The sequence below is a fragment of the Larimichthys crocea genome, chromosome XXII (genome assembly GCF_000972845.2).
Source record: "Larimichthys crocea isolate SSNF chromosome XXII, L_crocea_2.0, whole genome shotgun sequence".
NCBI lineage: Eukaryota > Metazoa > Chordata > Actinopteri > Sciaenidae > Larimichthys > Larimichthys crocea.
The window spans coordinates 7,790,670-7,806,803 of NC_040032.1; the positions used below are offsets into that span (position 1 = coordinate 7,790,670).

A 16,134-nucleotide genomic window follows, 5' to 3' on the forward strand; every position below is an offset into this window, starting at 1 on the left:
AAAAAATTTGTGTATCTAACCTTAGCCACTAGGAATAAATACATTGATTATTAACATGCTAATGTTAACACGCTAATGTTAAACATGCTAATGCTAACATGCTAATGCTAACTGCTAGCGCATCAACGTTAACATGCTAATGTTAACATTGCTAATGCTACATGCTAATGTTAATTGCTAGCATGTAAGCGCTAGCGCTCCCTGTGTTTAAAAAAACATGTAAAAATACTGTTTGAGTTTATGCTTTTTGGAATTACAGTACCCCCAGCAACAGCCCACTCGTCACTCTCAAAATTTCTTTTTCTAGTCTGAAATTGCTGAGCAGTGTCAGTATAATGCATTGGGGGAACGACGGGGCCAGAGTCACGCACACTCAAAATTTCTTTTGAAATTTTCTAGTTCTTATTATTATTATACTTATTATTATTTCTTCCGCCCTTTTTCGGTTCGCTACTCCTCCCAGGTTTTTGTCGCAATACCAAAAACGGGTATCGAACCGTGCGGCTGCGCCGGGGGGCCATTTGTTGCTATGTCTTTTCTAGGGTTTCTGCAAACGGTTTTGCCCAAAAATCCAGAAAAAAAAAAAACGAGCCAAAAAAAACATGAATGGGTGTGTATTGCGAGCACTCTCCAGACCTAGAGTTGCGTGATGTCTCTTTTGAGTGGATAGGGGAGAGAACCACTCAGTGGAAAAAAAATAAAACGGATTCACTACCTGGCCTCAAATGCCCAGCTCCGGACATGATTATCCCCTCAAATGTAGGAAAAATTTCGAGGTTGGGATCGCAGTGTAAACACTGTTTGAAAGCTGTTTCCTATATAGTTTTGGCTCCATACAGGCTGATTGATCGGACTACTCCCGCCCACAGGCCTCATAGACTCCAATGTGTGTTAAAAATAGTGAGCGAAATTTTCATGGAGAAGGCAGAAGTAACTTTCTCTCTCTTGCTCCTGCGGGCCCATTTCTCATTTATCGAACCACAAAACTATATGTACACCGCTCAGGAAGTCTCCATCGTTGCCTCAGGTTGCCGGTTCATGATTGGAATTACGGTTTGTGGCCAAAACGTCCTTCTTTTCGAGAGGAGTTCTCGCATTTTCTATCAGTCTCTAACTGCCATTTAACAGGTGGCAGATCCCGGCTGCTGCTGAATTAGGTCCTGGTTTCTTGGGAACCTCAGCCTGCGTGACGGAGAAGAGGGGGGAGGGCCACCAGAAGCCGAAGGCGGCACCATTTTAGTAGTCTTGGCACTTAATTTGAACTTGTCTGTCTAAAATGGCAGGACAGCGACAGCAGCAGAGCAGCTAGCTCGTTAAACATGGCTACTGATAATACATTAGCCCCTATGGAATTAAATACATTGCTAATATAACCTGGTACTGCCAACATGGTAAGTTAATGCTAGTGCATCAGCGTAACATGCTAATGCAACATGTCATGCTAACATGCTATGGCTAACATTGCAATGTTAACATGTAATGCTAAAGACAATGCTAACTGTTCATGTTAAACTGTTAGCCCATCAGCTTAACTGCTAATGCTCACTGCTAATGCTAACATGCTAATGTTAACTGTTAGCCCATCGCGCTTACACATGCTACGTTACAAATGCGAATGCTAACATGCTAATGTTAAACACGCTAATGCTAAACATGCTAATGCCTAAAAAACATGCTAATGTTAACATTTGCTAATGTTACACTGTTAGCCCATCAGCGCTAAATGCTAATGTTAACATGCGAATGCTAACATGCTACGTTAAAACATGCTAATCTGATAAATGCTAATGCTAACTGCTAGCCCATCACGCGTTTTCCAACCTGGCTAAGTTAACATGTTATGTTATCATGAATGTAATTGTAGGCGCATCACCGTTAAATGTAATGCTAACATGCTAATGTTAACAGTTAATGCTAACATAGTAATATACATCGGTAATGCCAACATGTTATGTAACCTGCTAAAGCTAAACATTGCCACTGCTTAACATGCTAATTGTTTAACTGTTAGCCCATCAGCGCTAACATGCTACTGGTAACATGCCAATGTTAATGTTAGCACATTCAGCGCTAAACATGCTAATGCTAACATGCTAATGTTAACTCTTAGTGCATCAGCGCAAACATGGCTATGGTTAAAATGCCAATGGAACTCTAGCCCCTCAGGGTTAACATGCTAATGGTAACATGCTACTGCAAATGCTAATTTTTGGTTAACTGTTATCCTAATCAGCACATCAGCGCTAACATGCTACTGTTACCATGCTAAGGTTAACTGTTAGCCCATTCAGCTCTACCATGCTAATGCTTAAAATGCGAATACACATGCTAATATTACATGCTAATGTTAACCTGCTACTGTTAACTGCTAGCCCCTCAGCGTTAACATGTTAATGTTAACATGCTAAATGCTAACATGTTTAATGTAACATGTTAATGCTAAAATGCTAATGTTAACATGTAATGCTAACATGCTAATGTTAACTGCTCGCCCATCAGTGTACATGCTAATACTTAACCTGCAATGCTAAATGCTAATGCTAATTGCTAGTTCCATCATTGTAAACTGCTAATGCTAAAATGCTAATGCTAATGCTAGCACGGTAAGCGGCTAGCTGCTCCTGTGTCTAAATAAACATGTAAAACTGACTGTTTGAGTGTGCCTTTTTGATACAGGACCCCCCCAGCAACGCCACTCGTCACTTCAAAATTTCTTTTCTAGTACTAAATTTGCTGAGCCGGTCGACGGGCCCAGAGTCAGCAACACTCAAAATTTCTTTAGAAATTTTTCTAGTTGTTTCTCTCTCTTGCTCCTGAGGGCACCATATTTCTTCATTTATCAACATCAAACCGAAATAGTAAAACGATCAGGAAGCACGCGTGCCCCCATTTAGGTCGGTCATGATTGGAAATTACTTTTTGGTTCAGGAATCCTTTCCGTTTGAGGAGTTCTCAGCCTTTTCTCTCAGTCTCTAAGTGACATTCTACTAACAGGTGCAGTAAGTAACTCCTCCACTGATTTACAGTTGGTTCCCTGGGTTTGCTTGGCAACCTTTTTCAGCCTGGTGAAGGAGGAGAGGGGGGAAGGGGCCAGCAGAACCCTGAGCGGCGGCCATTTTAGTAGTTCTTGCCCTACTTAATTTGAACCTGTCTGTGTAAAAATGGCAGCCAGAGACAGCAGACGTTGGCGCAAAGCTGTAAAGACATGCTATTTTTCAAACCATAGAGACCAATGCAAAATTTGTGCTACTACCTTTAGCCACTAGGACTCAATACATGTTGATTATTAACATGCTAATGCTAACCGCTAATGGTTCACATGGCTTAATGCTAACATGCTATGCTAACTGCTAGCGGCATCAACGTAACATGCTACTGTTCAACTGTAATGTAACATCTAATGTTAATTGCTTAGATGTAAGCGCTAGCTGCTCCTTGTGTCTAATAAACATGTTAAAAATGACGTTTGAGGTTGCTTTTGAATCAGCACCCCCAGCAACAGCCCACTCGTCACTCTCAAATTTCTTTTCTATTACTGAATTGCTGCGCGTGTCAGTAATATGCATGGGGACGACGGGGCCAGAGTCACGCACCACTCAAAAATTTCTTTAGAAATTTTCTATTTATCTTACGCCATTCCTTTTTCGTTCGCTCCCTCCTCCCAGAGTTTTTGTCGCACATACACAAACAGGGTATCGAAAACGTGGGCTCGGCCGCGGCCAGTGTGCGATGTCTTTTCTACGGGTTTTGGCACAACGGTTTTGCCAAAAAACAGAAAAACGAGCCAAAAAATGAAGGGGTGTGTATTGCTTAGGAACTCCCAGGACCTAGAGTGCGTGATGTCATCGTGAGTAGAGTGGAGAGGGAGAGAAAAATCAGTGAAAAAATAAAACGGATTTCACTACCCGGCTCAATGCCAGCCACAGACAGATTATCCCCTCCAAATGTAGGAAAATTCGACGGTGCTCGCAGTGATACCACTGTTGAAGCTGTCTCCTAATATTTTTGGCTCCATTACCGGCTGATTGATGACTACTCCTCCCGCCCAACCCGCCTCATAGACTCCAATGTTAAACAGGAGCGAAATTTTCTGGAGAAAGGCAGAAGTGTTAACTTTCTCTCTCCTTCGCTCCGAGGGCACATTTTCTTTCATTTATCGACACAAAACGAATATGTAAAAACGATTTCAGGAGGTCTATCGTGGGCCTCAGGTTAAGCCGGGTTCCATTGATTGGACTTACGGTTTGGCCAAAAAGTCCTTCCTTTTCGAGAGGAGTTCTAGCATTTTCTCTCAGGTTCTCTAACTGACATTCTAACAGGTGCAGCATCAGCGCTGCTTTGCTTAGGTCCTGGTTGTTTCGGCAACCTCAGCCTGCGTGAAGGAGAAGCGGGGGGAGGGGCCACCAGAAGCCGAGCGGCAAGCCCTTTTAGTAGGTCTTGGCATTAATTTTGAACTTGTCTGCTAAAATGGCAGACAAGAGACAGCAGAGCAGCTAAGCTCGTTAACACTGCTAATGATTAATTACCATTTTAGCCACTAGGGAATTAAATACATGCTAAATATTAAACCATGGTAATGCCAACATGGTAATTTTAATTGCTAGTGCTTCAGCGTTAACCTGCTACTGCTAACATGTGCTAATGCTAACATTGCTAATTTTAACATGCTATGCTAACATTTTAATGCTTAACATGGACATCTGCTAAATGTTAATGTTAACTGTTAGCCCATCAGCGTTAACATGCTAATGGTTAACATTCCAATGCAATTGTGTAGCAATCAGCGCTAACATGCTAATGTTAACAGCTAATGCTTAACATGGTAATGTTAACGTTAGCCCATCAGCGCCAACATGTAATGTAACATGCGACTGCGAACATGCTAATGTTAACATGCTAAATGCTAACATTGCTATGTTACTGCCGCCCATCAGCGTAACATGCTAATGTTAAACATGTTTAATGTTTATCATGCTAATGTGAATGTTAGCTCATCACCGTTTTTTAAAATGCTAATGTTCATGCTAATGTTTAACATGTTAATGCTAACATATAATGATACCATGGTAATGCCAACCTGGTTAATGTTAACATGCTAAAGCTAAACCATGCCATGCTAACATACTTAATGTTAACTTAGCCCATCAGCGTCACTGCTAAATGGTAACCATGCCATAATGTTAAATGTCGCCCCAGCGTAACATGCTAAGCTCACATGCTATGTCTAACATGGCTACTTGTTAACTGTTAGCCCTCAGCTGCTAACATGCTAAGTAAACATGCAATGCTAACATGCTAATTGAAATGCTAATGCTTAAAATGCTAATGTTAACCATTGTTAATGCTAACATGCTAATGTTAACTGCTAGTGGCATCAGCAGGCTAACATGCTCATGCTCCTAAACTGCCAATGGTAACTGCTAGCCCATCAGTTGTTAACATTGCCTAATGTTAAACATGCTAATGTTAACATGCCAATTGTAACTGTTAGCCCATCAGCGTTCGTTAACATGCTAATGTTAACATGCTCATGCTAACATGCTAATGATAAAAATGCATGTTAACATGCCTAATGTTACATTGCTTAATGTTAACATGCTAATGTTAACTGGTTAGCCCATCAGCGCTCACCTGTATGCTAAACATGCGAATGCGACATGCTAATGTTAACATGCTAATGTTAACTGCCAATGCTAACTGTTAGCACCTCAGGCTAACAAGCTAATAGCTAAACATTGCTAAGCAACATGCTAATGTTAACTGTTGCCATCAGCGTAACATGCTAATGCTTAACATGCGAATGCTACCATGCTCATGTTACCATGCTAATGTTAACTGTTTAGCCCTCAGGCTACCTGCTAATGCTTAAAATGCGAATGTTCAAGTTAATGTTAAAACAGGGCTAATGCTAACATGCTAAGTTCACTGATAGTCCATCATGTTAACATGTAATGCTAACCATGCTAACTGCTAGCTCAAACATGCTAATTTAATGCTAGCCACGTACACGCGCTAGCTGCTCCGTGTCTAAATAAACAGTTGTTAAACACAAAGGACTCTTGAGTGTGTTTTTGATACCCAGACACCCAGCAAACCAGCCAACTCGTCACGCTAAAAATTTCTTTTCTAGTACTGAATTTCTTGAGCATTTTCAGTAATACATTGTATGGGGACGAACGGGGCCAGAGTCAGGCACACTCAAAATTTCTTTGAAATTTTCTAGTTCGTCTTCCATTTCTCGTGTTTTTTCGGTTCGCTTCTCCTCCAGCGTTTTGTCGGCACATACACAAAAAACGGGTATCAAAACGACCCGGCCGCCGGGAAATCGATGGCTATGTCTTTTCTAAGAGTTTTCGGGCAAACTGGTTTTGCCCACAAAAATCTAGAAAAACAAAGCCAACAAAAAAATGAAATGGTGTGTATATTCGAGAACTTTCCAGAGCTAGAGTGAGTGATGTGTCATCGCTAGAGGAGAGGGGAGGCGAAGAGAACGATCGTGAAAAAAAAATAAAAGGATTTCACTCCGTGGCCTTCATAATGCCAGCTACAGACATGATTATCCCCCTCAAATGTAGGGAAAATTCGATCCGGTGATCACAGTGAAACCTGTTGTGAAGCTTGTATCTTTTTATAGTTTTTGGCTCCATACAGGTTAATTGATTTCGACTAACTCCCCACCAAAGCCTCATATACTTCCCATGTTATTTTGAGCCGAGAATTTTTCTCTAGAAGACGCAGGGAGAATTGTGCTTTCTCTGAGTCCTACGGCCACAGTTTATACAATTTTCACCCTGAAATGGGCACAGATATTTATACACAAGACGAGATTCTTCTGGTCATTTCAGATTTTGGTTTGATGTATACCGTATAGGTTTTTTTTGGCCACTTCGAGGGGGCTCATTCGACCACCTGTGGCATTCCCAGTGGGACAGACACAGGGCATGCAGACCTGCTGACTAATTACTCTGACTGCAGCCTCACCTGGTTGCTTGGCAACCTCAAGCAGCTTTGACTAACTTTTTTTAAGTCTCGTTGATATCAGGCTTCAAGACTACATTTTTATATGTCGGCCATTTTATCCTTGTCTCTCACAAAAACAAAGCCATAGCTCGAGAGGACAGACCACACCACACCCACAGCAGACAGACAGGAGGCAGCCGCACGCCACACACACACACACACTTACACACAGGACCAAGTTTTTCAACCATCAGAGTCCCTTCAAAAATAAGAGCCCAATAAAAGGCAATGATGACACAGCTTGTTGTATTAATACTGTATTTCTGAGCAGTGTCAGTAATAATGATGGGGACGCCGGGGGCAGAGTCACGCCACATCTCAAAACTTTCTTTAGAAATTTTTTTTCTAGTTAAACTTATCTTCCACCCCTTTTTTTTGTCACGTCTACTCCTCCCAGAGTTTTTTGTCGCACATACACAAAAACGGGATCGAAAACGACCGGCTCGGCCGGTAATCGATTGCTATCACTTTTCTAAGATTTCGGGCAAACGGTTTTGCCAAAACATCCAGAAAAACGAAGCCCAAAAAATGAATGGGTGTGTATGCGAGAACTCTCCAGAGCTAGAGTGGAGAGGGGAGAGCACGATCAGTCTGAAAAATAAAAAACCTTATCCGACTACCGTTTGGCCTCAATAATTGCCCCAGCCGCTACAGACATGATTATCCCCTCAAATGTAGGAAAATTCGAGGTGATCGCAGTGATAACACTGTTCAAGCTGTCTCTTTTATAGTTTTGGCTCCATACAGGCTAATTGATCGAGTACCCCCCTCCACAGCCTCATTCACCCCCATGTTAAAAAAGGCGGGAAATTTTCTGGAGGAAGGCAGAAGTAAGATTTCTCTCCCTTGCTCCTGAGGGCACATTTCTATTATCGACACAAAACGAATATGTAGACGATCAGGAAGAGCTCATCCTGCCTCAGGTTAAGCCGGTTCAATGATTTGAAATACGGTTTTGGCCAGAAATCCACATATACACATATGTGTGTGTGTGTGTGTGTGTATAAACTATATATTGATTGATTAACACAGATAAATATCACTTTATATATTTACTTTTATTATAGAGTACATTAACTTTAACTACAGATACAGGTAATGTAATAATCACTTTGATTATCAGCCTTTGTTTTAAATGAAAATACAAAAAATCTTAAAGCATCATTTATAATAATCCAACTTTGTAATAACAGTGACAGTGCTTCATAATCAGTACTTTTATTTATTTAACTAAACTACAGTACAGTACTTTTACTTGTAATCTAGTATTTCTTTTTATGTTTACAGGTCTTTAATTAAAGGATCTGAAGCTGAGGATTCATGCAAACTCTTCAATTCAAAATGTTTGTATCTACTGACAGTAAAGATCTCTTTGTGGACACCATGTGCACTTATTGTCAAGCATCGTTACGGCTATCATTCATTATCAAAGATAACTGTTGATTTTTAATGTATTTACAGGAATAAAACAAATCTCTGATCAAACAAAACAAGATAACTGCATCAAGTCAAGTAATAAAACAGACGTGAGTTCACGGTTAAGTCATTTTGAGCAACTCCTCCTTTTCAATCTCAAACAGACGCCAGCCTTCCTCAGAGGACAGATCAGCTGCTCCTCTTCGCTTGTAAAACTCGATAGACTTCGTGTTGTTTTCTGCCACTAAGAAGTGCATCCCACTGCAGCATGTCTTCACAGCTGTCTAAGACACAAAGAAACACATACAGACATCTGAAACTGTTTAAATCAAGTTCAGTCAGTCACCAAAGAAGCTTTGAGTGCACATGACCTCCATACCTCACTGAGAACCTTCAGGATCTGTGAACCAATGCCAAGACCTGGTGACACATGAAATGTTCAGAAAACATGAGAGTATGCAGAAAGTCTTTTCTCTGTGACTTATTAACCTTTATTGCATCATTTACAACAGCACCACCTCACCACGAAAGTCCTGCATGACGTAGAAGTCCTCCAAGTACAGAAGCTTTCCAATCCAAGGGTCATATGTGAAGTAGTACATGGCAAAAGCAATCACAGTGTGTCCTACAAGAAAACGCACAAGTTAGAAGACAAACAGAATAATCTGATCTTTAAGAGATGTTTAAAAATAACTTTACCCTCTGAACTTTGTTCTTTTGGGACTTCAGCAACCAGGCAGTGGTAGAAGGGATGATCCCCGAAACCGTCTTCAAGTAGATCTACATGTGGGACATTTCATTTATCAGATAAAGATATTTAAAAAATAAATGTTCAGAAATATGAATTATTCATTCTAGTTAAACATAAACCTTTCTCGCTCAGCACCACCTTCTCTTCCATCTGTTCAAATTTAGCAAGTTCCTAAAAGACAAGAAAATGATAAACATGCTCTCAGTTGGTTGTTACATATATATATGGTATGTACATGTACATGTATGTACATTTGTCTTACCTTTATGAGGCGCAGGATATCGGACACATCGTTGGGTTCAGCTTTCCGTAATATAAAACTGGCCATTTTCTCTTTTTATTCTTTTTGCTCACGAGTCCTCTGAATGTAAATAAAAACAAAATTAGTTTCTTCATCCGCTCCTCAGGAGTTCATCCCCCGAAAATGAACTGAAAAACCTGTGAATCCTGAAGTGCATTGATCGTCACACCGAGAAGAACAACAGCTTCGTCAACGTCTCTCTTAAGTGGTTGTGGATGAAACAAGTGTGTTCGGAAGTCCATATATGGTCAAACAGCCCTTTACATCCTGTGTTTTTCCTTGTTACCTTCACTGGACTTCATTTGAATGTTGTTTAAAAGTTAAAAATTAACCACACTTGGAAAAAAACACAAGCACTGCACAAAATGAGTTTAAGGAATTATCTGTGTGACCTTTACAAAGAAACTAATTATTCTTCAGCAGGTCACAAAAACTCATCTTACAATCTGAGATAAATCTTTGATGGATGGATGGGTGGATGTTTGGCTGGATCCTGCTGCTGCTGCTGCACTCAACTGGTTTTATTATTTAATTTGACACATTCAATTAATATCAAATCAGATTTAATTTATATGAATTTATGTTTAATTCATGTTTAATTTAACACATTTAAGTCTTATTTATGTTTTGATATTCTGTTGTCTGTCAGATACTGAAAACAGTTGCAGTTACTACAGTTACTGTAGTTATAGTCAATAATGTTATTTTACTTAGTTACAGTTAATGTAGTTACTGTAGTTATAGTTACAGTTAATACAGTTACTGCAGTTACAGTCAATATGGTTATTTTAGTTAAAGTTACAGTTAATGTAGTTACTGTAGTTACAATTAGTTAATACAGTTACTGTAGTTACAGTTACAGTTACTGTAGTTACTGTAGTTACAGTTAATGCAGTTATTTTAGTTAGTTACAGTTAATGTAGCTACCGTAGTTACAATTAGTTAATACAGTTACAGTTACTGTAGTTATAATTAGTTAATACAGTTACTGTAGTTACAGTTACAGTAGTTACAATTAGTTAATACAGTTACTGTAGTTACAGTTACTGTAGTTACAAATAGTTAATACAGTTACTGTAGTTACAGTTACTGTAGTTACTGTAGTTACAGTTAATACTGTTGTTTTAGTTAGTTACAGTTAATGTAGTTACAGTTAATACATTTATTTTAGTTAGTTACAGTTAATGCAGTTACTGTAGTTACAGATAATATAGTTACTGTAGTTACAGTTAATACAGTTACTGTAGTTACAGTTACAGTTAATACAGTACTGTTTTCTTTACAAGCTGCAGTCATTAGTCATCACTTACTTTCAATTAATGTTTCACATGGACAACGTCCCTGATAAATTTACATTTAGTCATTTAGTTGCTTAGTTTAGTTGTCAGTAGCTGATGCTTTTATCCAGCAACTTACAGAAAAGGGAACAATCAAGGTACAGTGCGATAAGAAAGAGTGCAGTAAGAGCTGTAACAATTCTTAATGTATTAGTAGCAGTAGTATTGGTAGCAGTATTTGTAGTATTAGTAGTAGTAGTATTAGCAGTAATATTATTATTATTAGTAGTACAGTTGTACTGTAAGTATCCCTCTAATTATTTTGATGTCTGCTGTCCTGCTGAGGTGATGTTAAAGTTTAACTATTTATCCAGAATTCATTTATCAGTGTAACTGTCCTCATCAGGCTCCATAAAAGTAGAAAACTTAATTGGAAGGAGTGCAATACTGCATCCATTATTATTAATGTCTTTATTTGGTGAAGCAGTGTGATGCAGGATTTTTAAAAAAATAGAGTATTTTAGGAAAACACATTTTATTTGTACTTTCAGTATGCAGTGGATATTACAGACTGGAATGGAGGTCAGTTCAGTTTATCAAAATACTTGAGCTTTCCTGAAGGGTCGGGAATGATCTGTGGGGAAGAATAATTTCAATTAGAGCACAAGTCTTTTTTTTTTTTAAAGAAATTAACTAGACACCAGGCTGATGTAGATGTCACTACTATCCCATTTATTGTTGACAAATCTGACTTAAATTATCTACACTAGCTGATACCAGTGATGATCCAGATCAGTGGTGATACTCACTGTGTCACTGCCTGGCTTCCATCCTGCTGGACACACTGTAAAAAATTACACAACTGCAGTCAGCACAAGAAAAACAACTGAATCAGTTTGAATGGGTTTACAGTTACTCCATGAAAGTAATTTCAAATCAAATCAAGTTGTATTTGTATAGCCCAAAGTCACAAATAATGACATGTCCTGCCTCTGAGGGCTTTACAATCTGTACAGGGAGTGACACCCTCTATCCTTAGACCCTCGGTTCCAGTGAGGAAAAACTTGCCCACAAAAAACCTTTAACAGGGAAAAAAGGTGGAAGAAACCTCAGGAAGAGCCACAGAGGAGGGATCCCTCTCCCAGGACGGACAGACGTGCAATAGATGTCACGTGTACAGAACAAATCAACACAAACATATTGTACAATTACAATGACTGATAAAATGACAATGAATTACAATGAATGATAAAATGATTACAGTAGCAGTGGAACCTGTGATAGAGATAGAGAGACACAGACGCACAGTGGCAGCAAATCATCAACTAACTATAAACTGTAATGGAGATATGGTAGCAATAATTTCACATGTTGGTTTGTTAGAAATTAGTTTAAGAGTTAAGGTTCCTGTCCATACGTTCTCCATGTTTCACAGTATACTGGAAAGCCAGGACTAGGGCTGGGGCTACTGAGGTTTAATGGGTTTCGGATTTGGGTTCGTACCTTCTCCGTGTTTGTCAGTATACTGGAAGGCCTGGACCAGTCGCAGAGTCTCATCCACAGACCTCCCCACTGGAAGGTCGTTCATGGTTATCTGCCTCAGGACGCCTTTTTCATCAATGATGAAGAGACCCCTGAGACACATTCAAGTACTTCAGTTTACTGTTAACTTCTACGTGTTGAGAATCCCTCCACATCAAAGAAGCTTCAAATATGAATCGAACGGAGAGATTTGAAAGTTTCACAGAAATTTCATCTCAAAGCTGCTCCCAAAGCTTCTAAAAAACTGAGAGGATTAACGATGTTCTACAAGAAGACACATCTGTAAACCTTTGATGTTGGTCCTAAAGATAAATGTGAACCTGCACCTCAGTGTGTGTCCCTGGTCCTCCAGGTAGACTCCATAGTCTTTAGAAATCTGATGAGTGAGGTCTGACAACAGGGGGATTTTCATTGGTCCAAGTCCACCCTGCTTCCTTGGGGTATTGATCCTAATGTGAAAAAAAGGAACGTTTTAGAGCTCTGGAGTTCAAAATAATCAAAACATCAAATATATATATATATATATATATATTCATATATATCTATATATATATATATATATATATATATAATATATATATATATATATCTTACCATGCCAAGTGGGTGAACTGGGAGTCAACGGAGCAGGCAACCACCTCAGTGTTTATGGCACGAAACTCGTGGACACGATCACTAAATGCAATGATCTCAGTGGGGCAAACAAACGTGCTGCAACAGACATAAACAACCCACTAATGTGAAGACAGTGTGTGGTGCAGAAACACACATGACGTGATGATGGCACATACGTGTTACTCACAAGTCAAGAGGATAGAAGAAGAAGACAAGGTACTTCCCTCGGTAGTCAGACAGTTTCAGCTCCTTGAATTCACCATTGATGACAGCAGTTCCCTCCCACTGTGGCGCCGGCTTTGAAACTGAAGCAGGAAGAAGAAAACACAGGTTTAGAAAATTCATCATGTGTGTTTGTGTCACAAAATGTCATCATTACTTTTCCTGTCACGCTGTTTGCGTCACATCCGTTTGAACCGCTTCTCTATTGGCATGACGTCAGGTCTCAGAAGTCATGAGGAAACAGACAAACAGTGCATTCTGATCTATAAATGTAAAATAATGATGACGTCAAACACGTGTTTATATCCAAAGCTGCACATTAGAGGAGCCTCGTGTTTCTGTTATTTTGTCCACCCTCTCGTGTTATTATGAGGTCACAAACCGTCCCATGTTGAGGGAGGAGTGGATCTGAATGACGTGTCCTGCCGTCTGGTTAAAGTGAAGGAATCTGAATTAAATGAATAAATGTTTCTCCTGCCTGATATACTGACACGGTCCAGGTGAATATGTGGGGTTATGCGGGGTTATGCGGGGTTTTGCGGGGTTTTGCGTGGTTTTGGATCTCATGTAGGTGCTAAAGCTGTAGCAGCTGTTTGTCTCCAAACCTCCGCGCACGTAAAAAAAAAAAAAAAAAAACAGAAACTCACTCTTGGCTTTGCTGAGGTGCAGGGAGTGATCGGACACGGGGACCCGGAAAGCCTCTCCAGGATAGACGTGTCCTCCCGCGTAGTTGTGACACTGGGAGTTTTTCACATGAGCGGCTTCCTCTGCAGAAGTGACCGTGAAGAGTAAGAGGAGGGCGGCGCACAGCGCGCAGGAAACCTCCTTCAGGTGCAGCTGGAAGACAGAGTCCATGATATGAAGCTTGAAGAGCCACTGGACGTCAATGCGCGTCAGGTTGGATCTGAACAGACCTTCCTCCTCTTCTTCTTCTTCAGGTTTCACAGCAGCTCACTGTTGCTTTACTGCCATCTTCTGGAGTCAATTAGACCACTTCCTTCTCCACGTTCCTGCTCCCTTCATTTCATTAGGAAGGTGCGTGCACAGCGCCTGCTGGGGGAATCAGAACATGCAGCAAACAGCCAGAGGTCAGTATCAAACCGTGGGCCGCTGCAGCTCTGAGCCTTTGTACATGGGGCACATGCTCCACCAGCTACAAGGCATCCTGTGTCAGGTACGTTTAAAGAACAGACCCCTGTTAGCACAGAAGAATAAAGGAGACACAGGAAGTGTAGGAAACAAAATAAAATAAAGATAATGAATAATAATATAAATAAAAATAAACACTTTAATGAAATACTTTCATAAAACATTTTAAAAGAAACACTTTGAAAAAACACTAATAAAAACTGCAAGAGTAATACCAATTAAAAAAACTTTCATAAAGTTAAAACAAGTCAACATACAGAGTTTTCACGTGTCATTATTTGTTGTTTTGCTTTTATTAAAGTTTGATGAATTAATTTAAAGAATGAAACTTTTTACTGATGTTAATGAATTATCCATTAGTTTTCTTCTCATCTGTTCAATTACTCTTTACAAACCCTAACGTACATTTTCCCATCGCAGAGCAGCTTAACGCCTCCTCCAGAGGGCTGACTCGGCTTGTTTGTCTCATGGTTTACGTAGTGCACAGAGCCATGCAAAGATCATTAAATCACTGTTTTACCACTCAGCTTAATCCCCTCAACAAAAGAGGAAGACACAAAAAAAGGAGAAAAGGGAGCGAAGAAGTGGTGGGTAAGATTAAGTAGAAACTTGATGGATGTAAACTGACGGCTCTGTTTCCCAGCATTTCTAAAGGGGAGTTAAGATCCTGAGTCCACATCTCTGAAGCCCGGAGCTGATCGGACCTTCACCGTTACCCCTGCATGGCTGGCCGTGCTGTGAGTGTCCGCTGCCATCTGCCGGATTACTCAGCAGGGTATATTTTTATAGAGAGCATCCTATTCATGTCCTGCTGCAAAGGTTCACATTAAGGTTGAACTCGGGTGCACTTACAATGCATATGAAGTAAGCTGTGTCTTCTTACAGCCCCCCCACACCCCCTCATCTTCTCACTGTTCTAGAAACCGAGACCTTCACGGTGCCATGAAAGAGGAGCTCATGCCATGATGTCTGCTGCTGATTTATTTTCTGTGCCCAGCATGAAGAAAACATTTGTATGTGCCAAGTGTGATTGTTTGTTCTAATAAGCATCAACAGGCCGACTTCTCCGTGTTACCATACAGGTGAACTCATTCCTGGGAAAATGCTTTTCTCTTTCTCAGCCTCGTAGGCGCGATGGCGTCCCCCTTTTTCCTCGGCCTAACGGGATTAGTCGTGCCAGTGCTACCCCGGCTGTCACGGTACTGTCTACTTCCCATCTCTCTTCTGGGCCTCTAATGTGATTAACCCATTCCCTGTGGTCCAAATGGTTCTGGACGGGAGGAGGGGGGCACCTCCTTGGCATGTTCCTCCCCATGCCTGACTCGCTATCATTGGCAAACATGTCAGGAAGGAAAGGCTAAGGTCGAAGGTACATTTGGTTTTGTAGAGAGAGTTCATGGTCACTTTAAATAATAAAGTTATTAATTAGTTTATTATTAGATCAATAAATCAAATCTCTAGTGGATTAGCAGTTCAGTATCATCATCAAAGTCATTCATGAAAATCTGTTTTCACAGACGGCGGCCCTGAATATTTACTGCTTTCTTAAGTGGAGACAATAATGATGCCGACGCCCATCATCCTGTCAAATGTCAGCTCCGCCTGTTTAACACACGTCACGCTCATTTTAGACTCATCTGTAGCAAGTTTTCTTCAGGGCTTCGGAGGCAGCATGGGACCGCATGGCCCCAGAAACCAGAGATCTGCAACAAAACTCTGAGCTGAGATTACTTTTACTTTTTACATGTATGACAAAGTGCAGTTACTGTAGCTTTTCAGTATGATGAGAAAAATTCATGAACATGTGCAAACTAATCATTTGCTAATAAACAAAAGTCTTT

General features: G+C 40.3%; 2 protein-coding genes and 1 long non-coding RNA gene across 4 annotated transcripts; 1 reads left to right on the forward strand and 2 right to left on the reverse strand.

Annotated features, from left to right (window-relative positions):
• Positions 1-8,298: 8,298 nt before the first annotated feature.
• Positions 8,299-10,466, reverse strand: LOC104935631 (diamine acetyltransferase 1). The gene is made up of 6 exons (XM_010751492.3): positions 9,450-10,466; positions 9,307-9,358; positions 9,136-9,216; positions 8,960-9,061; positions 8,816-8,856; positions 8,299-8,720 (listed from the first exon to the last, which is right to left on the reverse strand). The coding sequence occupies exons 1-6, from the start codon at positions 9,513-9,515 to the stop codon at positions 8,559-8,561; spliced, it is 504 nt and encodes a 167-aa protein (XP_010749794.1). The 5' UTR covers positions 9,516-10,466; the 3' UTR covers positions 8,299-8,558.
• An 817-nt stretch (positions 10,467-11,283) lies between these two features.
• prdx4 (peroxiredoxin 4) lies at positions 11,284-14,067 on the reverse strand. Its single transcript, NM_001303379.1, is given in 7 exon segments — positions 11,284-11,399; positions 11,575-11,609; positions 12,269-12,399; positions 12,634-12,756; positions 12,902-13,018; positions 13,110-13,227; positions 13,792-14,067. Coding segments are annotated over 7 exon segments (783 nt in total). The 5' UTR covers positions 14,000-14,067; the 3' UTR covers positions 11,284-11,348.
• A 141-nt stretch (positions 14,068-14,208) lies between these two features.
• On the forward strand, positions 14,209-16,134 carry LOC113744405 (uncharacterized). 2 transcript variants are annotated; one of them, XR_003461500.1, is made up of 5 exons: positions 14,209-14,318; positions 14,937-15,068; positions 15,179-15,306; positions 15,415-15,662; positions 15,811-16,134. It is a non-coding gene; the product is annotated as an uncharacterized LOC113744405 (long non-coding RNA). The 2 variants fall into 2 exon arrangements; XR_003461499.1 differs by having other exon boundaries at positions 15,214-15,306.